Source organism: Pteropus vampyrus, unplaced genomic scaffold (assembly GCF_000151845.1).
Source record: "Pteropus vampyrus isolate Shadow unplaced genomic scaffold, Pvam_2.0 Scaffold146, whole genome shotgun sequence".
In the NCBI taxonomy this organism is placed as follows: Eukaryota; Metazoa; Chordata; class Mammalia; order Chiroptera; family Pteropodidae; genus Pteropus; species Pteropus vampyrus.
In genome coordinates this window covers 5,229,944-5,253,585 of record NW_011888927.1, presented here as the reverse complement: position 1 = coordinate 5,253,585, position 23,642 = coordinate 5,229,944, and the positions used below count along the sequence as shown (strand labels likewise).

Here is a 23,642-nt window from a genome sequence, read left to right as displayed (position 1 = left end):
GAATCTCTAATGTTTGAAAACCAAGAATATCCATTTATTTATAAAAGCCTACCAAGTTTAAAAACCGCAGCCTTATACCACAACCCAATGACTAAGAATCCAGCCTTTAATTGAAACTCTACCATGATGAGAAACTTGTATAAAAAAAGGCAGCCCATATAGAGAAGATAGAACTCGGTGCTTAGTGAGGTCATATTGGTAGCTTGAAATTGGCCGTAGTGGGAGTATTAACACTACAGAAATCGGTAATTGCAAATCAGGCCTTCTATTATTTGGTGGGTTCTAGACTAGCAGTGGTAAACTACAGACTGGCTGGCTATGTTTGCAAAGTTTTGTTGGAGTACAGCCAATCTGTTCATTCACATGTTGTCCTTGGCCTGAAAACTGAATATATGTACTCTGGCCCTTTACAGGAAAAGCTTGCTGTCTTTTTCTAGACATAAGGTCTGGACTAAAGAAATTGGTGGAGAAAATAAAGTGCTAAAAATAATATAGATTACACTTCAAACTGTGCTGTTACATTGCAAATAGCACACACATTAAAAAATGAAAAAATACATGTCTGGTATTCGAAAACTCTTATCTGGCTCAACAAAGAAGTGCTGGCCTCATTGACAGAGAAGTGTAAAGTTCTGACACGTGTCTCCCCTGTTTCACTGTTGTCTTGCTTTGTGAACATAAACAAACAGGAACATTCATATTGGAACTATACTTGTTTATCAGTTACAAATGCAGATTGACTACTGATAAACAGTTTGGCAAAAATCAACAAAAGTATTCAACGTATTTTATAATTTATAAATTATGTGCTTTACATTGGTAAAATATGTATATTTTATACACACATGCACACACACACGCACACACGCACACACTTTTCTTTCAGAGAGCAGATTGGTTAAACATTTACCAGCAAACCACCACCCCCAATCCCAAACACTACAATTCAATCAGTAGCTCTTTATTAAAGTTTTTCTCTCTTATCCCCACATTCTAATCTATTAGCAAAAATTTCAGCTCTCCCTACCAACTATGTCCCATATTCATCCACTTGTCACCATCTCCATTGCCACTGCATTAGTCCAAGCCCTTTGCATGTTTCACTACAGGGTGTTTTCACTTATCTCCTTGATGCCTATTTTCCCTCTAAAACCCATTCTCGACAGCTGGAAGGAGCTTTTAAAAATTGAAACTACATCCCTATAGGAAATCCCTTTAGAATAAATTCCATTTAGAATAAAACCCAAACCCCTTGCCAAATCATACAAGCCCCGCTTCCTAAAGTCCCGCTCACGCCTTTGACTGTACTGTGTATCACGATAAACTCATTCGTGCCCTCGTACCTTTGCTCTTTTTTCCTTGGCAAGGAAGGTTCTGCTCCCGGATTTTTAACTCACTTGACATTTTACAACAGCTTGAATATATAGCTCCCTTGGAGAGATCTTCCCATCCATCTGATCTAAAGCCAGCACTCCCAGTAACTTATCTGCAAGTCACCCTAGCCCGGTCACCTATACTGTTTCAGTTGCCTCATGCTACATTGCACTATCTGAATTATCTTTTCTTGTTCACTAGTTTGTTATCTTTACTCCATTCTATCTATCTTATTTACCACTCTATCCCCAGAGTCTAGAATGTACCAGGCAATCATAGATGTTTAATAAATATTGGTTGAGCAAATGCATGACAAATGAACAAACATCAAAGGAAAACTTGTGTTATCTGACTGCAAGTCCAAAGCTATTCCCACCACGCCATGACACTTTCTGTTTTAGAGTGACATTTCTAAATGTTAGCCCATTCTTCCGTGCATGACAGCCTACCATATCCTAAAATTGCCCACACACAAGTTTAGTTTCATGTAACTTGGCTTCTGCTTACCTTTCCAGGCTCAAATTTGACTTTCACTAATGTCCTATGCTCTCAACACACCAAGAACACCAAACTACTGTACTAAGAATCTAGTTTCAGTACTAAAAAACTACTATATTGAGAATTTAGTAATTATCGAGATAGCCCTACAACTTCATAAATTGAATCCCTTATTTTGCGAATGATGCCCCTTCTACCTAGAATGCACTGGCCCTTCTCATTTCTAGGGCAAGTTCCTATTCAGCCTTTGAAACTTATCTCAAATGCAAACCCTCTACGGCTGCTCCATGGGCCTTTCCCAGAGTTAATTACTCATTCCAGCAGCGTGTTTTTTTATGGCCTTCCATTTTCATTGCATTTCTAACTCTACTCATTACACCAGAATGTGTTTTCAAGTCTGGGACTCCAAGACCCACAGTTGCTATCATTTTTTTTATCTCAAGCACTTAGCACAGTGCCTAGGACATAATAAGAAATCAACAAACTGTCGCTAAGTTGAATGCATGGCAAGTCTAATTCCTCTTGCATGAAATCCAACAGCTAGCATGCTATTCACTGTTCACCCTCCTCCCACCTCTTCTCTGTTCCAAGCTAAACCTGTAAACCAGAAGATAATGAGCAGTAAAGCCAGATTGATGCTTATACATATAAAGCAAAGCTAATGAAAGAAGACAGAAATATATTAATGTCAATAAACATGTACACACTAATAATCTCACCAACAACTGGTGATAGGACTATGCTGACTTCTACTTTTCCCTGTAGTCTACTTTATTTTTCCTAAGGCATATAATCTATTTTGTTAAATTCAATATGTTCTTCCATTCCTTTAACAGGACTCTAATTCCAGTTTTCCTCTTATTATTCATTAATCATGTATTCTCGTTTATTATTTATATGTTATTATTATTAACACTCAGAGTCATCATCGGATTCTGGTCTATCTATTTACCCTCCAAATCTTGACAACTTCTGCCTGTGACTCCTTTCGTGCTTGATCCTTCTCTATTTCCTTATCTCCCAGTCTAGGTTCTTATCAACTCATATCATGATGAATAGATTACATCTAGCTCGACTTCTAAGGCCAGTGTTTCCCTCATTCTAAATCAGTCCATGTGCAGCTACAACCTTCCTCTGATTAATATCTTCAGCAAGCCATTCCCTCAGCCTCAGAGACTTGTGGAGCAATCCCCCTTTGCCCATTGTGTTATACCCAAAATCCTTCCTGAAACACAAAACCTCTTTCTTTGTGTCTCCCTCATACCTAGTCAAATGTAGCGCTGTTTACTCCCACATCAGCATGACTGATCCAACAAGATTAAACCCTTTGTCAAACCAAAGCTCTGGAAGTATTTCTTGTTTCTTCCCTAACAACCAATTTTCCACCAAGTCTTATTGATTCTGCTTTCAAAATATCTCTCAAATCCATGCACTTCTCTCTAGCTGCATATCAACATCATGGTTCCAGTCATCATTGTCTTTCCCCTGGGCCATGGAAAAGCCTTTATGTTCACTATCTGTTTTCACTCCTGCCTTTCTATAGTTTCGAAATTGGAGCATGTCACACTAAGTGCATAAGGGCTTCCCACTGATCGCAGAATAAAATTCGAATTCCTTGCCATATCCTGCAGCCAGATCCATGATCTGTATCTTGCAGCCAGATCCATGATCTGTATCTTGCTGACTTTCCAATCCAGTATCACATCACTGCCTCTTCCTATCACTACACAGCAGTCCCTCTGCTTTTTTCAGATTGTTGGGGTCCCTTCACTTGCTGTTCCAGTTGCTTGGACTGAGTTTCCCTGGGCTTTTCCCATGGCTGATGATTTCTCATCTTTCAGCTTTCAACTCAAAACTATTTCTTCAGAGAGGCATTCTATAACCATCTTTCTAAAGTTACCCTTATTATTTGTCTACCCTAGGGTAAGAAGCTCATTGAATTCCCTATCTACCATAATTTCTAGCATAAATCGTGTTTTCAGTAACATTTATTGGATGAGTAAAATAATTCATCATGCATATAGGATACATTTTTTCACTTCTACTTTTGCTCATGTAGGTGCTCCACCTAGAAGGCTCTCTTACTCCATTTTTACCAACCGATGTCTGTTATTTATTTTGTGATCCAACTTAAGATTCACATCATAAAGAAATGCTTTCTAATTTTTCCTATCACACTATAATGTTTTTCTTCACAAAAGTTTTAGCATAAGTTATATAATATTCAAAAAGCCTCTTTTTTTCCCTAGAAACATTTTTGTTAAATGCCATGCTTCATGACCAGAAAACAGGTGTACAACGTTTTTCAGTCATTCCATGGACCTCACATGCCTTAGTGCCTCCAGGAGGTCAATATTTTCTGAGTAAAATAAAAAATTTCCTAGTCCCAGTTGTAATTCCAAAATAATGTGGGAAATGGGCATGTGAGTAGAGTTAGAGAAGCTGGTTGTCATGAGAATTTAATTGGGGGTGTGGGGGAGGGTTGTCAGGGATTTCTTGGTTAAGGAATTAAGATCACGAAAGAGGTAGAATTTTGGCTAAAGGTCAGGACTAGAAGAAATGAAAGCAAATAGGTAAAGGAGAGAAACAAATGATTTCTATTTAGAACACTGATTAAAAATTGGAAGTTTCTTACCATCTTCTGGTTAACAAAAGATTTATTCTTTTAGATGATACTAACATTTTTAGGCAACTACTGAAATCACAGAGGTAGGGCTTCTAAAGAATAGACACATTAGTAAAAGGAAGGAAATGTAAATGTACTTCATCCTAAACAAATCACCATACCTCCCCCACCAAACATAACAAACAAAAAACCTGATCTTCCAAACAAACTTCATGTATCTTTAAAATATTCCTCTCTTTATTGATTTATTTTTCAGATTGCAGCAATGTATTTCTTTTGGAGAACCTGTACCACAATCTCAAAGCCTAATCTGACCACTGCCTGCTGTCAATGCTCAGATATTTAGTTATATTTGTGCTGGCAAAATAGGTGGTCATTAAGAGCATAGACTCTGGAGTCAGTATCTCTGGGATTTTAACCCCAATGATACTATTTAGTAGTTAAATAACCTTGAGAAGGCTATTTAACCTTTCTGGGTCCCAGTTTCTTCATCTAGAAAAACATAGCTTTATTTGATCTAAATGAGTTAAAACATATATAAGTGCTTAACATAGAGCTTGGAACACACAGTGCTCAGTAAATATTCGCTGTTATCATTCTTCTTATTATTACATACACAAGGATAATTTCCTTTGGATATGTTACTTTTCCCATCACATACTTTCAGATTTGGTACTCACAGGGTTAGAATGCAGCACAGTGAAGAACTCTGGGCTGATGAGGAACTTCACAGGGGGAGACTGTAAGAGCAACGTGAGCCTGGATCTGGAGGTAGAGTGGGGCAGGACATTCTCCCGGCGGAAATCTACATGGAGCAGACCACAAGGCTTTCAGGGAGAGCTTTCCATGTGAAAGAAACACACCTATTCACTTCCATCCATGTAGACCTACAACATTTGCTATTATTTTATTCTCCAAATACTTTTTCCTTTGATGTAAATTCATACATAAAACCTGACTGCTCTTAATTACACTAAAATGAAATAGAATATTTCTAGTCACTATTAACATTTTAATGCATCCTTAGATGTTTTAAGTGATCCGATTCAATCTTTTTCCACACTCCCACAGATCCAGAGATTAAAGTAATTTATATTCTCTTTGGTTTTATGATTCTTTTCTTAGTACTAATAAAAAGTCAAAGATTAGAAGAGGTCTCTGGAGAAGTCTACTTTTTGAACTGGATTACCAGATCTTATTGAAGATCAAAAGTTCTCTGAAAGAAAAGCCTCATTTCTTGGAAATCCTTACTTGTTTTCTACTTTTATGAGATTACAAAACAAAGCGACCCAAAGGCTCTCTTACCTGCACTGGCTTGGTGAAAGTCAGCTTCCTCCCCTGCCCCATCAATAGCATTGGTATTTTCTTCAGGCCTCTCATTAGTCATGGTTCTGCGGATACTCTGATATCTAAAATCATGAATCTACAGTTATATCACAGCAGCCTCTAAAATGTGGGACTCAACTGCTTCCCTAGAGCCCAGAAGTTTTCGCTATCTTCCTAGCTTCAATCATTTCTTTCCAAACCCTCATTCCTGAACTCCCATCTCTGAACCCCCATTCCCAAACCCTATTCCCAAACCCCATCCCCAAACTCCCATTCCGAATCCCCATCCCCAAACCCCCACCCCCGAACCTCCACCCCCAAATCTCCATTCCAAACCCCCATTCCCAGACCTTCTAGGCCATCTGTTTAAGTACATTCCATTCCATTGAATTTCTTCTCTCTATTGTTTGTGGAACATGCATTTAATATTTTTTTTTTTAAAGAAATTGTGGCTCTTTACTAAAGAAAATTAAATTCCTCTATTGCTAAAGAAAAAAACAACTTTGTCCTATAGCAATTAGTTCTTGAAAAAGAGCGACAGATTTTAAAAACTTAAGTTGATATAATAAAGATGCATGCTGAATGAAGATTCTAGATATTTAAAATGATATTTGGCTTCAAATTATAAATGTATGTACTCTGTTTTATTAAAGATCAATGCCTTGGGCTGACTAAAGGAGTCATTTTTACTAATTTCCTTTCCAGTTTCCACACCAGCAGTGCAGTATGTGTGTGTGTGTGTGTGTGTGTGTGTGTGTGTGTGTTTATTATTTTTTAACCAAGAGAAGTTCAATGAAGCTTATGAATCAAAAAGAGGGAACGGCTATATCTTAATAACAGGGCTTCCAAAGAGAGACAACCATGTTCTCTACTTTGCACTATGTAAAAATTAGCCCAACCACAAAACAGAACAGCCATAGCAAAAATACCCATCCTCACCTCCGGTTCAGCTGCTCCATTTGCTGTATGGAGTTGGACCTCTGCAGCACCTGCGGGGCGGGGGGAGCTGTGGGCCGCTGCCACGTTGTGGTTCTGTTTACATGATCCACGTAGAAGATCCTGCCGTGGCTGTCGATGCGCGCCTCCCAGTCTAAAGAGTAGTAATGCATCCAGAGGGGTTAGGAGAGGGGCTGAGGCCATTAACGTGCTTCATTAAGTTCGGCATGTGTTTTCCCTCTCTGACATGCTGTAACGTGGGGCTAATAACATATACCTCACAGCATAACCCAGCATTTCCCCTCAGTCCATACCAGACTTTGTTGTGGCTGGTTAGTAAACACATCCTCTGTGTGTAATGCCAATCCCTTAAATATTCTGAATGTAGAGAATCCTTCCAGATCTGCCCACAATGCTCATCCTCTATATATGAGCACTAGTATTTAAAAATTACAAATAGTATATTATAATTCTTGAGACAGTCCCATCAAAATTGGTATTGATGTTTGTTTTCACTAAAAAATGGATTTTTTCTATTTTTTTCCAGTTTAGATGATAGACTCATAATTGGAAACTTGCACATGCACATTTTTATACAATTTTAGTAAATGTAGTCATCAGCAGAAAATAATGCTAGCCTAGTCGTTAAACACTATCATCATCTACACACTTATCTGTACTTCCCCAAAGATGAATACATTTTCAGAGCAAGGGTAATCACTTGCATCTAACCTCAAATAAATACAATGTTTTAAAAGATTATTTAATTTTATGTTTAAGCAATCTCATTGATTAAGTAAACAAATATATATGTGCATGTTTAACAAATCTTTGTAAACAAATATATAAGTGCATATTCAGTAAAAACATCAAGCAGACTGGTCCACAAACCCAGAAGTTTCACCCCTGTGACTTTATAAAAGGCTATGCCACAATAAAGTACACAGAGCATGTGCTAATGTTTTTAAAAGGCAAAAATTTTAAACTTATTGCAGTTGGGAAAGGTAATTTATATAGAAACATGTGAAAATAGCAGAGATCTATTCTTTAATCAGAAAAGTTCTTTCTTTTCTTTCCTTCTTACTTTTTTTGTCACACACACCTCTTATTTATTTATTATTGGGGATAACATTGGTTAATACGGTCATATAAGTTTCATGTGTACAATATTATAATACATCATCTGTACATTGCATTGTGAATTCATCATCTGAAGTTTCGTCTCCTTCTGTCACCATACAGTTGAAGAAAGTTCTTATATATTTCTATTTCTATGTAAACTATTTTTTGAAATAAGGCCCTTTCTCCTGAGCAGCTTGATTATTTCAAAATTCTCCATGTGATCACACAGCTTATCAACAGATATCACAGGTCTAATCTTGGAGAACAGGAGGAAGGCATGTTTGCTCCTGACTACCCACAGAGCAAGTATTCTAACGAAGTCTTTGGGTTGGAGAGAACTGCACAGTAGATTCCAGCCAACACCAGATGATCACTGAGAGCTGCCTCAGTAGGGAGTGGAAAGATCTTTTTTTGTTCATCTCAGTACAATGTAATTTACGACAAATGGCAAGAAAGAAAAATTGGGCTGAGGAAAAGCACTACACAATCACAATACAACTCAGTGTCTCTCACACTCCAAGGTAACATAGACTCACAAGGAACCAGCTTGCCAAATTGGAATTTTGGGGGGACAGCTATAATTCCATCAATAGAACATTTCCAAAAGACCTTGTGTTTAGCCTGCTATATGCTGGCAAATAGTAACTACATTAAAGTATTTTCAGGAACCATTTTCCAAAACCCTTTGATCTGCTTCTTACATAACTTTCCCATCTCAAAAATTGAAGAACTAATTATTCTCATCTCTTTCCTTTCTCATTAGAGCTAGGATGATTCAAACATATACTACACATCAAATCAAATGTACATGAAAACAAATGGCCATTCCTTCTTCAAGAATTATCACAGTAGCTTCCAACTTTTAAAAAATGTAGAATAGGTCAATTAGGGATATAAACAGAGCAGAAACCAACTAAAGGAAGCAGAAAGAAAGATGTTGTCAAACACCCAAGATAAGGTTATAACTATAATTTGGCTCAATTTTTTGGCAGCTAAGGCAGAAAAGAAAACACATTGTTGCATGCTTTCCATGTGCTGACAAAATAAAGTAAAAAAATTATCTTCGATGATAGAACTTTTTCCTTGAACAAACTAAATGAGAATTAACCTCATGAAATGGGACCTATTTGACAGCCACATGGGTAGCAAAATAGGGGTAGGGTAGAAAATCTCCAAATGTATTCACCACTGTACCCTGCACATAGCAGGTAATGAATGAACAAATAATTTAGATAACATACAGCCATAAAAAAGAATTATTCTTGTATTCACTTTCCACGAAGACCAGGAATAACTTTAATTTGTATTCAAATCAAGGCATTTCTATGCGCAGTGGGGAGAATAAGAAAACAAGTTCCAAGGATTTTCTTTCTAAGAACATAGGACATTGGATGCACATTAAAATTATCCCATCGAATCTCATATCTTAAAATTGAGGTCGTTACTCAAGTTCCCAAAAAGAGAAATGCTATATTGCTGGTTTCGAATGAGCACCTGGCATTGGATTGGTAAAGACTATTAGGCTGTTGACGGATTCATGAAATACGTATCCACTCTTACCCAAGTGGTGAGCAGATGAAGATGTGAACACATCTCTGTGAATGCTGAGGTTGAGAAGAAGGTCAGTGACTAGACAGAATAAATTATGTATCAGGAGAAGCCAGAATTAGACTCTCTACATGACTCAAAAGAGTGAGGGAACTATGAGTGGGGGCTTGAATTTGTTATAATTGGATTTACAAAAGTCAAATACCTGAATTTTATAAATTTATAAACCCACTATATAAAAAATTATAATAACCATGGTATCTTCACTAAAATGATGAGATGTTGAAGTTATAATGAACTAAGGGTACTTTTTTGGGGGGAAGGGGGGACCAGTTTGTGATAGATGCTAGACATCAGTGTTAAAAAGTTTTTTGCTTTTCTCATTTTGACATGAGGAAGTACGATTCCATTTATATAAGTAGAAAAGTAAGTGGAACTTATACGTGATTTTGGAGTCAGGATGGTAGGCCTCCTTCAGGAGTGGGGCTTAGTGATTGAAGGGGGGCACAAAGAGACTTCTGGGTGTCAGTGACGTGGTATTGGTTGCATGGGTGTGTTCGGTTCCAGAGAATTCAGCAGGCTGAATGTGCTCTTTTCTATATGTATATTATATTTGAATAAAAAGTTTTTAAAAATTTCAAATAGTTGCAAATTTTGTACCTTAATCTTCAATTTTGAAGGTAGTAACTTTTTAGATTAAAAGTATCCTTTCTGTTTTCAAAACTTTCAAGTTTTAGAAAATAAGAGCCCCTAGCCTTAAACATAATAGAAACTCTAAGATTAATTATATTTTTCAGATTCACTGCCTACTTTCAGGCCTTCATTTCAAAGGATGCCTTAAAAATGAAAGTGCATGACCACGAAAAAAATGATAAACATTCCTTTGTATTTTTCCAGAGCTATCCATAGAAACCCACTACATATACTATGCATTTGACCTAACAATATGGCAACAATTCTGGGGTCCTAGAAGAGTCCACTAATAGTTTATCCTGAATCTATTTCTATTTCTACCCTTTTGAGGAAAAAACATTTATTCAACAATTCCCTATTTTCTCCAGTACAGCAATGGGTTAAGTCGCAATTACATTGGAGTCAATAAGAGAAAGGTAAAATAGTTTTTTAGAAGGAGCTGAGCTGGCCATTCTTTTTTCATTTATCTTAATGCTAAAAAGAAACCAAGATCTGTCATGCTGATGAATTCTGGTAGGCTTCAGCCCTGAACTGCCTCCAGCTGCCAGTGTCATCAATCATCATAGGATAAGATACAGCAAATTCTTAAAGCACTCAGTGCATATTCAGGTTCAAGCTGCTTCCCTGGAAGGCTCTCAGCAGTGCCATGTTGCTCTCAAGACCTGGAGCTTTCTTATTTTTTATGGATAACTTCGTTTTCAAACAAGTGGTTGAAGTTACACAGCCCACAAGTTCACAACACAAGGTCCTAAAGCAAGAGTAAGATTTTGAGAACCAATTGGTAGATCATCATTACATCTGAGCAATCTTTGTACTAAATCCAAGATAATGTTCCCTAACCCTAAGATAGAAGGAATAAGACTGAAAGAAGCAAACAAACAAAGAAAACTGCTTTACATAAAGAGATCAAATAGGTATTCAGAGATTAGTCATAACACTGCTATGTAGACTATCACATGACCAGCTATAAGAGTAATGTGGCAGAGCGAGGATACCACTGAATCCTCTTAACTAAGTTTGTAATCTTCGGAGAGGAGCATAAGTTTGCTGGATAATTTTTTCACTATATGTTAGCACCCAAGTATTTTATAAGGTGAAAATAAGCTCAAACAATAACAGTGATAATAATCATGAAAAAGAAAAGAATCATGTGGGGGGGGGGCGCATCAAAGCCAAGGGACAAAGCTTCAGCAGCCCGTGCTATGGGTCTGGAGATAGTGACCTATACAGAGAGGAAAGGCACTTCTGAGTCTGAATCAGATACATATGGGCCATGAGACAGTCGCTCATACTGTCATGTCACTGCAACCCTTCTCTTGAGGAGCAGGGAAGGTCCTGCTGAGTAAACTTAACCCAGAAGAAGAAAAAGAAAGTACTTTTTGAACCTTCCTGGGTCTGACCTCAAAACATTATAGTATATAAAGCTTCAGTAAAACCTCCAAATCCTCTGACTTGAGGAGTTGCTTGCACCTAATAGAAAATATAGCACACTATAAGCCACCACTCTGCTAACTTCAAAATTTATATTCATCTATCCACACATTAGTCCCTTCCCTTCTAATCTTAGATCGGAATACCTGATAGAGATGGAATGTCTGAGACTCTGTCTCAACTTTTACTAGTATGGTATCTTAAACAAGTTACCAATTTATCTGAGCTTCAGTTTTTCATCTTTAAAATGGGAGAATTAGATTAGTTAATTTCTACTCACCAGTCTATAAATTACAGATAAGACCAGTTTGACCTACCTCACAAAACTTACAAAGAATTTTTTTAAAACAAGGAAAGCATGTAAAAGTGCTTTGTAAACTGTAAAGCACTATACAAGTTTCAAGTATTATCATTTTAATAGTGTTAAAAGTATAACTGTTAGCCCTAAAATAATTGAGCCAGGTCATTTAAGAGATGAAACAATCCTGTTCATCATTCACTCTTCAAATTGGATACAAGATTAAATTGCTTTTTTACTTTTGAATAAATCAACTTATTAAAATGAACTACCACTTGTTTATATTTTTAAAATCCTAAAATATATTCTATCTGTGTAACACAAATATCAGCGTTTAAACAAATGCAATGAAATAGTGGTCATAATTTCATTAGAAAAGTGTCTGTCCTTATTAAATCTATTCTAGAGACGAAAACCATGGTCCAACAAAAATCAGAGCAATTGGATGTGGCCAGGGGGATGTCATCTATCCATACATGGATGAAATACTGTGCCTCTTGTCCAGGCCTCTGTAACTCTTATTTACTGTTAATCCACATATGCATATAATCAAAGCTCTCTCAGAATTCTCTTCTGGTGTTTCTAATTCATTTTTCTCCAATTATATTTAAATATCTTCCAGGAATATGTTTTCCTTTTCTGACTCTAATCTTTTCTCCAAGGGTAAACAATAAGGAAGCTATTTACCTCCTTGATTAAGATGACACAATGGTTAATTCATTTTAAAAAAAAAAACTGCTTAAAATATGTTTCCTATGATAAACCACCCTCCATTATCCAAATGTATGAACAAGGGGAGGATCTGTGCACAACAGAATTTCGAAAGGATCAAGCCAATATTTTAAATTGTACATAGTATCATTCAGCATTTTTGTCAGCACTCACCAAAACTAACCAATCAGACTTTTAGCTTTTTAAATGTATATTCCTCCCACCCCTTTATGTCTCACCATTTTTAAAACACAGAGGGCCAACGACATCAGCCTCTTGCCATGATCACATATCAGATGGGTAAGTAAGGAGGGTGAATAAGAAGGGAAAGCAATAAGATAGAAAGGTATATTTTCCAATGTATTCTTAAAAGCAGTATTTACTCAACTTTATCCAAATGCTTTGCTTTCACAAAGCAATATTATTTTCAGGGATTCTAGAAACTTAAATAGAGTTTAAATTATATCCAGAGTATAACTGGCTATGGGCATCACTCAGACCTTTGAATGCAGATGAATAACTATTTCTCAGCATCCCTAATCCTCAACCATCTCTCCTTTAAGTGCTACGTATTTCTTTAAAGTGAAAGAAATGAAATATTTTTCAAATCCCCAGATAATTATCATGCTCCGAATAAATGGTAGGCTAATTTCCAAAATTAATAACACTTCTCTGTATATCCCTAAGAAAAATACCAGAACCTTGTACTTAATTATTTAAAATGTTGTAAGTGAATAAAAAAAAAAGCAGCGTATTACAGAGTAAGGCTTTTCTAAGAGATTTACCAATTTGTCTACTAACTGAGAATCTGTGCTGCCATTAGGCATATTTAAAAAAAAAATTCTATTATACATCCTATTGTCTAAAATATCTGGAATTATTTCCCTGATTACACTATTTGCTCCACAGGCATCACAGTATTTACTTTTCCCCCTGCTGCCCTTTCATTCACCAGAAAGGAGTCCTCAGCAGAGCACTTTCTAGACTACATTTGCCCTGTCGGGTGGCAGGCCCCAGGTCCCTCCCTCTTGGGTACCAGTCTTCCATCCTTTAGGTTCCTGGGCCCTGTCACCCTTATACCCTTTGATCAAGGTGAGCCCTTTAGTCAACAGGTCCTCACTTGGTGGGAGAGCCTCGTCCACCCTCTGGTACCGGCTAACATCCTGGCGCACTGAAGGCAGCGATCGCAGTGGCTGGTGGCCGTTGGCTTGAGAACCTAAGAGTAAAGGTAGAAGTTATCCAGATATTGTTTTCCTTTTCAGTGTCAAAACAGTCTTAAAAACAAACAAACAAACAAAAAACACTAACACGTACACCTGAAACTAATACAATATTGTATACTTTAATAAAAAAAAATTTCTTAGTCCAACAGAGTAAACAGCTAGTGTTTTTTCTCTCTTTAGCCTCATTTTCCGTATGAAGACTCAGAAATAAGAGAAAACAGAAAGTGAATGCTTAGTCAAAAAAGGGTCTTCTAGAGAGATGCCCATCTGCTCCCATCCCTCCCCCTCCCTCACCTTTTCCCACCCTAGCCTCTGTCCTGGTCATGTACTAATGCTTTAGAGCCACACAACGGCCACAAGACAATGAAGGAAACAAAAACAACTAGAGGAGGAAGAAAAGAAGGGACATAATTTAACTTTAAGCAGAAAAATAAATTACAAAATAAGAAAATCATTCCTATTTCTGAGTCTATGCTATTTAGGCATATGAAATTATCCTTAGATTTTTTGATGCATCTATAACTGAACATTTTAAAGGGATCATTCAACTGAGCTGCATTCATTAAGACATAATACAAATTTTATGTGTAAGTTTGCATCCTCAGACACACAAACAGAATGCAAAAATATTACATTTGATGCAAAGCACATATTAACTTTCTGTTTTGAAAGTTTTATGCAATAAGTGACCTTAAGGTGTCCGCAAAAACTTCTACAGTTTACACTAACGCTGAACTGCTGGCCTGTTTGGTTTTGTATCTACGAATGCAGCTTCCCCCAGAGAGTTATTACTTAAGTTTGTTTTTGTTTTGTTTTCATACTGCCCAGACAAGGGGACTGGGCCCTGGGTGCCCGGGTGCGCCCTGGATGCCTTGTCGCGGCATGCACATGCGCAGTTCGTTCCTTCAACCTAACCTCAGGTATCCCGGTCCTCCAGGCCTGTGTGGACAGGGCACCCACCCCTCCACCTCATGGGCTGTTCCAGGGGAGAGCGGGTCCCCAAACAGCACTCCTGATACGGAGCTTCGAGAGTCATTATTTTAGTCTGAAGACTGTTATTCGACAGGCCTCTTATCTCAGCAATAGAAGATCTATTAAAAAATAATAAAGCTAAAATTGAAACCCAAGGTGAAGAATTCAGATAATAGTCAACCTGTAGTATAATTTACATTAAGGGACAAAACCATAAAACTTCTCTTTGAGCAGGTATGCTTGAGCCAACAGCCATGCTGTCTTCTACATCCTACCTCCAGTAGCGCCCTCTTCTTGGGCAGTGGCCCCTTCACAAGCCCCCTGGGCATCCCCAGCATCACCCTCTTCTTGGGGCTGGCTCTCAGTAGCAGCAGCAGCTCCCTCTAGGCTGCCCCTCCGCTGCCAGACCTCCCCCACCTCGTCCTGGTCAGGTAAAGCAGCCATTTCTGCCCCTGGCCCTTCCTCCTCTCCGCTGGGCACTTGCACCACAGGTAAAGAACCAGGAGTGCATATGGAATCCTGTGACCCTTCTGCGGGGCCGCTGCTCGTGGGCTCTGCTGCACAGGCTCCGTCTTCCTCCTCCTGGGAAGAAAAGGCTGGGGTTTCGGGAAACCGCGCACTCTCAAGAGATGAGCACCGTGTCTCCACTGAGGACAGCTGCGTGGTAACGCTCTCATTGCAGGAGCTGTCAGCGCCTTCCAGGTCACTCTCTCCCTCAGGCCTGGTGCTCGCCTCACTCACACTCTCTGTCCTGGCGGGGTCACTGGGTTCTGTTTCAGAGGACACCTGTGAAGGCTCAGACCCCTGATCAAGGGACTCAGTCTCACTGATGGCTCTTCGGCTTCCTCCAGATGTGTCAGAAGTCCCTGTGTCTGCCCCACTCGTGGGCTGATCTACCTCTTGAGAGCCACACAATTCGGTGCTGTCCTGGTCAGCACGGGGTTGAGACTCCGGGCCATTTTCACTTTCATCTGGAACTGAGCCCAAGGGTACAGAGTTCTCTGCAAGATCTGGAAGATTTTCCGGCTTATCCTCAAAGGAAGCAGCTTCATTTGTGGAGGCTTCCTCAATCTCCATTGGGCTGTCTTCTGGCTTTGTCTGAGACGTCAGGCTCACATCATCAGTTCTTGATGTCCTGCTAAACATTATTAACCCTCCTTCCTCCTCCAAAGAAGAGGGATAACCCAGGTCTTGCTGGAACTCGTGGTCTTCTTCATCTGAGTCAATATGAAGCATGGCATTGAGTCTTGTGTCGGTGGGAAAACTACTCCTCAGTTTTGGAGAGGCTCCCATGGACCTCTCCGAGCAGGTAGCTGAGCCAGGCCTGGAATGGCCACTGTGCTCAATAGCATCTAAATAATCATTGAGTGAATCCTGACGTCCTCTGGGAGGTGAGGCCCTTGAAGAAGTAGAGGTTAAATCCTCTGTGTCTATTTCCAGAGTTGAGCTAGTCCTGAAAGAATGCTTGGGGGTCCCATTGGCACTCTCCTCAGACACTGGTCCATTAGAGCAAACAGGGCTGTCATGATGCCCCCCTGGCATGTCTTCCTCATCAGAAGGGCTTCCTAGGTCTCCGTTCACAGTATTGACTCCGAGTATTGTGCCAACAGCTTCTGGAGAAGCATCTGAAGGAGAAAAATAGCATTTACAAAAAAATGAAGTAGTAACAACCAATGTACTTTTAATGTCCTATTGCTTTGCCACCAATCAGTTCAAAAAATTCAGTCATCCCAGTGAGGCCTCTTTACAGTATTACCAACTTGCTAAGATTCTTTACTCACTACTAAATGAGTATATTGCTGGTCAATCTGACATGTGGGGTACATTTGCTCACTACTGCTGGAAATTCTACAGCCCAGTTTCCAAATGCAGGCATAAACCTAAGAAATATTTTTTGATAAACAGGCTTTTTCATATCTGCTTGGAGAACTCCAGCAGGTAATCATTTCATAGCTATTTTGTTTTCAGAACAGGGCACAAATTTGATTCTATTGAAATGCACACTGACAACTGAGTAAGATTTAACAAGTTTTCCTACAGTGATTTATTTATACAGATATCTCACCTTCATGCACAGAAGATGTAACCTCCACTTTAAACTGGAGGTACCCACTCACGTGGTCAGCTGGGAGCCTTCTGCCAAGGTTGTAGCTGAGCATTTGGTCACTGCAAGAAGAGAAATGATTTTCACTTTTAGTAGACTGGTGTCAGCCTTTGTCTTCTTCCCATAAGCCATCCCCCCAAATCACACATATTTCTTTTAAAACTTTCAGATTCATAAGAAAATAAAAGGCTCAAAGCCATGTTAGAGTCCAGTGTAATATTATTCATTTGCACAAGTGAATACTTACAAATCCAGGGATAAAGAGAAATCTCGTCATAAGGGAAATTATTAGTAAAAGCAGAAAATGCAATATAGTATTATTATATGATTTTTTAAGGGCACTAATTCACTCTCTTACTGCTAAGGGTGACCAGGTAAAGGGCATTTTGAGTCATCAAGGAGCTGTGAAAGTCCTAAAATTATAGGTGTTTTTGGGCTCAGGTGCAAAAGTATAGAGGGCCTGGTTCCTTAGCATTGAGCTCAATAGGAAGCTAGCTTTCAAAAGATGTGCACAGGTAAGGGTTATCACATGCTGGCATGGAGGGCACTGTGCTGCCATATTCTGAAGAATGGGAGCTAGGAGTTAAGAGAGAGCAGCATGAAAACAGGCCACACCCCGAAAGCTGTGTGAACAGCAGGGAGCTGCTGAACCTCACCTTCCTCACCTGTAAATTAAGGGGGCTGGAGCTGCTGGCTGTCACTGTAGGGGAGCCTGGCCATCACTGATTCTCAGGCTGGCTTGTTAGTGATACTGATGGGACAGTTGGAGAAGCTAGATGAGTCACTTGGAGATGTGCTAGAGGGGACCACAGGTGGGCCTGCCCAATTCCTGCCCCACCTTGGCCCCAGGCTCAAGCTATCAGCCTCAAGGACAAAGTCGTCCATCTTTTTCAATTCCATGTTTATTTATCAAAGTCAAATGCAATTACATCATTTCTTTGCAGCAAGCAACATTTTTTTCTGAATCTGATTTACATTTAATTAAGGAGAATAACCGAAGGTGTAGTACCATCTCTGCTCCCACACTGCCCTCTACTGTCAACTTCAGGAGGAAGACAATGCCTTTACCCAGTGTTTGCACACAGTACAATTTAGAGCCTCTTGTCAGCTATTATTAATCTTCCTAATTATTTGTTTCTTCTTTTCTCCCTCCTCAGTACAATTATAAAGAGATGTTATCTGTTTAAAATTGCACATGCTAATAAAAAATCCCTGTTCAGTTCTTACGAATTTTTTTGACTTCATAGGAAATTTTTAATAAGATTATATCCTTTACCTTTTTTCCCCCTAGAAACACTGCAATAATTTTTTTCTTGATTGATGCTTCTAAAATGCTTTTTTCCCCCAAATTTATGTTTATTGTGTGTCACTTACTCTCTGCTAAAAGCTTTGCATGCATCATCTCTTTTAATCCTCCTAGCAACCCTGGGAGGGTAGCGGGTAGCCCTGTTCTCTAGAGAAGGAAAAAAAGGCATAGGGAGGCTAAGTAACTTGCCCAAGGCCAGACAACAATTAAGAAACAGAACCAGGATTAGAACATAGCTTCAAATGATACAGAAGCCCCTGCTCTGCTGTCACCATATCACAATCTCCTTTATGTACATTCTCAGTGATTCTAGGCTGCTTTCAATAGTATGCATTCTAATGACATATATCTACTCGTGGCTCACCTCAATGTGACTGCTATCATAATACTTTTTCTACTTAAACAGGTACTTAATATTTTTTTTCTGTAAAGGAATACATAGGCATCTGTAACCTGTCTTAGACAGTACAGGTATGTTAAATGCTTTCACATTAGTATTCAAATAATATTATATAATGGCCATAATCTGCATAATAACAGAGGTGTCTTTTTCTATTACCCCTGTCTTTCTAACATTAAAACAGTGCCTGACACACACAGGTGCTCCATCTTTGTCCACTACAGCATGAACCCAGCAGCAAATTACGTGGATCTGCTCTCAATACTGTGGTTCCTCACCCATCTCTTTGGACATTCAGTCCTGGAATAATAAAATCTTTATTTCTTTGTTAAAAATAAACTGATCCTCCTCCTTGACCAATAAATCGTTGCTGTTGACAAGGAAGCTTTATAAAAATGATAGATTTTAGCTAGGAAATAAATGTTTAGTGGGAATTGTAAGGAAAAAAAACTGCATCTATTTGTTTTGCTCACTATCATATCCCCAATACCCAACACAGTGCTAAACATTTAGTAGACACTATATGTATAACACACACACACATACACACACACACACACACACACACACACACACTTGAATAAATTAATTACAAATAAGACTCTTTACTTAAAAAAAACATTTTAACAGGTATTCGTGCTGTTTATTAACCAGACAAAATACTCAATTCAACTAATCAACCTACAAATACCAAAAATCCTCTGTATTTGGAGACTCAGAGTCAAAGTCTTTCTCCTTTGCCAAGTGCCTGTTAAAGGATTCACCTGCTTTCTTGTTCTTACCCAGTCACATCTGACTCCCCCTGCCTCTTGCAGTGATATATTATTGTGAACAATATGTTATATACTATTATGATATATAATTATAAAGAATAAGTACCAAAGAACTCTCACTACCTGAGACTTTTTCTCACTGATGTAATCAGAGCAATTGACAAAGCATGGGAAAGTGATGTGCGTTTTTGGATAGAATGCAGGCCACTCTGAAAAATGTCAAATTCAAACAAATGCTCTCAAAATAGGTAATTCAGAAGGAGTTCTAGCTCACCCTATAAAACCACATCCTGTAAAACCTCAACTACTTCAGATAGTTGCAGTCTACGAAACACATAAGTAATGAAAACTCAGAATTTTTCAAGATGTATCAGTTATTAGATGGAAAGCAATAATCAGATCAGAAATATATACTTAGATGCTAATGTCTGATATACAAATATGTAGTATGTATTATTCTTATTTAACAAAGCAAATCCCTAAGTATCTGTATCAGAAAATGCCTTTAATGTACTTATACAGAAATATTTTTTAATGTTGATATTTATGAATTCATACTGGACTTCTTTCCAGTACATGGAATCCATGACTGGCAGTTCTCTATGTGTCCAGTTCTTTAAAAGACTAAATGAAAAGCCAGCAAGTCAACAACAGTTTGAAGCACTGACAAGGTTTTATTTTTCATTGATCATTCTTACTGGCATACAAAAATTGACACTTCTACCAAATATCATACATATTGTGTAAATTATATAATTATATAAATTAATTGGCAGATATGTTTCCCATAGTTATTTCTCACTCTTTATAAATCTTCACTTTCTATAAATCCTAAACATAATTTTTAAAAACCTCCCATAGTACATTATCTCTACTGGAAGCAGTAATTGTTATCCTTAAAAATAATTGTGATTTCCTAGCTTTTATCAGATAAGACAGGCTGCTAGAATTTCAGGACAATATTTATACTTCATGTGGGCTGGATCAAACACAAATTCCATGGTCTCTAATGGCCAGAAAATTAGAATCCATTAGAATTTTTTATTTTCAGATTTTTACAGAGCCTTAGGGATCATTTGGTCTAAATGCTATATTTTTCAGGTGAGGAAACTAATGCTCAAGGAAACCATGATGAATAGTTAATTAGCTGCAGAGTGAATATGGATGATGCCCTTTGCTCAGCTCCAGCTATATCACATTATTGTCGGTCCTTGAGATGTTTCAGAGAAGCCAAGATTCTAGACCAGACTGATCTGAACTCAAATCTCAGCTCCACCCCTTGCTTGTTAGCCTCAGATTCCTCATCTCTGAAGTGGGTATAATCGTATTATTTACCTCCCAGAGCTTTTGAGAAGATTACATGAGCTAATGAGTATAATGTACTTAACTCCCGGTATAAAGTAAGTTCTTGGAATCTTTTTTGTTTACTACTACTATAATTACTACTATTGTTATTACTGCTACTGCTGCTGCTACTACTGTTACCGTATGTTTATAATGTTCTCCTACAATGGAAAAGATCCAAGAAGTTGCCCCCTAGTGTCACCTCAGAGCACCAGTGATACTGAGTTTTCTGGTACCTACCATGTAAAAATATATACACCATTTATAATAAGGGAGAGAGGCATGTTTTGATTTCTTAACTACTTTATTCGCAACTTACAAAAAGCTCACAGAAAGAAAACAGACATCATAAGTAAATTTTAGTTGCTTGATTGAATGCATATGTCTCACAGCTCTACTATAATATATAATACCCCCTTAGAGTCTAGGTTTTGTTTTAAATGGCCCCAAAACACCATGGTTTTTGTTTTTCAGGAATAACAAGTTTTCCAGATGGGACTGACCAAGGATTAAGGTGGTGTCGACCTGACACTAGCATTCTGATCTAGGAAGAGGATTTTATAGCAAGATTTCAATATACTCAAAAAAAAAAAAAAAAAAAAAAAGAACACTATGACATTTGATGTTGAAATGCGAGTGGTAGGTATATCTTAGAAAAGATAGATACCACCAAAAAAAAAGGTATATAATTAAAACAAAGTGCTTTTTGTCCTGAATATTATAATGAGTCTACAAGCACCCTCATTTTTAAAAGAATTATGTTATCACTTCTTATAAGTAAGAAAGTCCTAGGACTGAAAATGAAAGTATCATTTCATTTGCTTCTATACAAACTAATCTCACCAAGATCCCTGCAAGTGAGGGCTTATTACCCGATGGCTTGCCGCTCCAGCAGCCTCTGGACTGGAATGGTTAGTTTCCCCAGAAAACGCTTGATGATAGGACGGCTCTTGGCAAATTTGTCTTTAATTTCAATTTCTAAGACATCAGTAAGAAGAGCAAAAAAGGAATATTTCTGAAAACAAAAATAAATAACATGTTGATTCAAAAAAAGATAAATATGAAATTATATCATTTATTATAGAAAATGGTGTCTCTTAAATCCAAATGACATACAGAGTCCACATTGCTAGAAATATCTGCAGCTATTGTCAACCCTTTATTCACTTAGAATCATTAACATTCACAACAATAAAAAGCAACAGTTAAGGATCTACATGACAAAGGAAGCCCCTTCAATCATCCAATCCTTCATGGTTCAACAGTTTTAGGAGGTGCTATCAAATATTATATTGTGCACAATACAGTTTTAATACTACATTTATTGTGTTTTAATTATTTTAAATTTAATATCTTATTATAGAATGGTTTAGAATTAATCAATATATTTGACTAAAGGCAATCTTAATTCTGATCCCATGGTATTTTGAAGTTGCACAACATAGATTAAAACACTGCTTCACTTAGTGGTTAAAGTGGGAACATCTATGGAATATGATGGTTTCCCTGGTAAATATTAAAATAAAACAATGTTTAAATGGAAATTATTTAATTTAAAAGGCACTCAGGGTCGTTTCTTCTTATACAGGACGGAAAGATAAAAGTATGAGGTTAAGATAAATTATTTGTTTAAGAATATCATTGGAGAAAATAGCACTGGATATTAATAGGATATAAAATAAATATAAAGAGGTTTATCTATTTACAAAGACTTTCAGATATATTACCTCCATTTTGTCTTTACAAAGGTAAAATTTTCTTTTTAACAATGAGGATCTCAGGAAAAGTAAGTGATGGAGCCTAGAATCTAACCCAAATAATTTCCCTTCTTTTCTGACAGTATCCACACAACAACAGTGATGGGAAAGGGTGAGCCAGCTTTACATCTAAGGATCACTAAGTTTATTTAGTTGTAACAATTAAAGTTCTCCAAAGGGCCATACAGTTTAGTTATTTGCTTAATGAGAAAACCACTTGCTTAGAATAAGAGAGATAAATTTAAGCACTATTTCTACCTTGATTAGTAGTACATAAACACTTTAAGCTTCGGTTTCTTAATTATAAAAATGGAGAAATGATAATCTCATCCCTTACACTCCAACTTATCAGGCTTTCCCTGGTAACATGGTTAAGAATTTTGCAAATATTACATACGAAGGAAATAAAGCTACTGCTAGTGTCATTACTATATCTACTATATGCCTTCTAGAGCTCATGCTGAGAAAATATTGTTGTCTTCTAGGCTTCTAAATTAGGTGGTATACCTTTAAATGTTATTTACAATTTGGAGATAGTAGATACTAGTCTTTAAAACCAGGAGCATTCATAAAACCAGATGAATGTGCATTTAACTATTTAAACAACCGTAAGAACTGCCTAGGAGAAACATCCTATGTCGGCTAGTCTCAAATAACCACATCTTTTCTCCAATTGGTTTTAGATCCCCTGAATTATCTCCCCCTCTGTTGTAGATATATAATGAAATATATCTACAACATTGTTAGAACATATTATTGTCATTAAACATTTAGGAGATAATTTAATTAATTGTGTAACTCCTATGCTAATAAAGCTTTACCCAGAAACACTCTAATACGTGAAATGTGAAATGTGTCTTGGAGCCCCAAGAAGTGGCGGAAGAGCTCATGCTTTGTTCACTAGGTGAGAAACGACGTCTCTTTGTTCATTCTTTGACTTTCTGTAGTGCTAATGAGAAAACCCTTTGCTTGATTTCACTGATATGGTTCACTAAGATGACTGGTAGCATAATGTAGCTATTATGGAGATTAAAGTACCATCAACACAATCTGGCTTCACTAGAGGTGACAACTGTTTGAATGGCTCGCTTAATTAACTGAAATCTAGAAATCCAAGAAACATTTGCAAAAGCCTATAGGCAGAGAAATTCCTCTAATTTGTACTGAATATATGCTTTAACAAAATATCAAAATTTTAAA

General features: G+C 37.6%; 1 protein-coding gene across 1 annotated transcript in view; it reads right to left on the bottom strand.

Moving 5' to 3' along the window:
- HECW2 (HECT, C2 and WW domain containing E3 ubiquitin protein ligase 2) overlaps positions 1-23,642 on the bottom strand; it is a 204,836-nt gene that overhangs the window by 96,208 nt on the left and 84,986 nt on the right. The window contains exons 5-12 of the mRNA XM_011369257.2: positions 21,802-21,851; positions 21,558-21,700; positions 16,824-16,924; positions 15,034-16,383; positions 13,684-13,779; positions 6,764-6,914; positions 5,804-5,907; positions 5,179-5,303 (exon numbers count right to left, since the gene is read on the bottom strand). Of these exons, the coding sequence (XP_011367559.1) occupies positions 5,179-5,303; positions 5,804-5,907; positions 6,764-6,914; positions 13,684-13,779; positions 15,034-16,383; positions 16,824-16,924; positions 21,558-21,700; positions 21,802-21,851 (2,120 nt within the window). The remainder of the gene's footprint in view (positions 1-5,178; positions 5,304-5,803; positions 5,908-6,763; positions 6,915-13,683; positions 13,780-15,033; positions 16,384-16,823; positions 16,925-21,557; positions 21,701-21,801; positions 21,852-23,642) is intronic.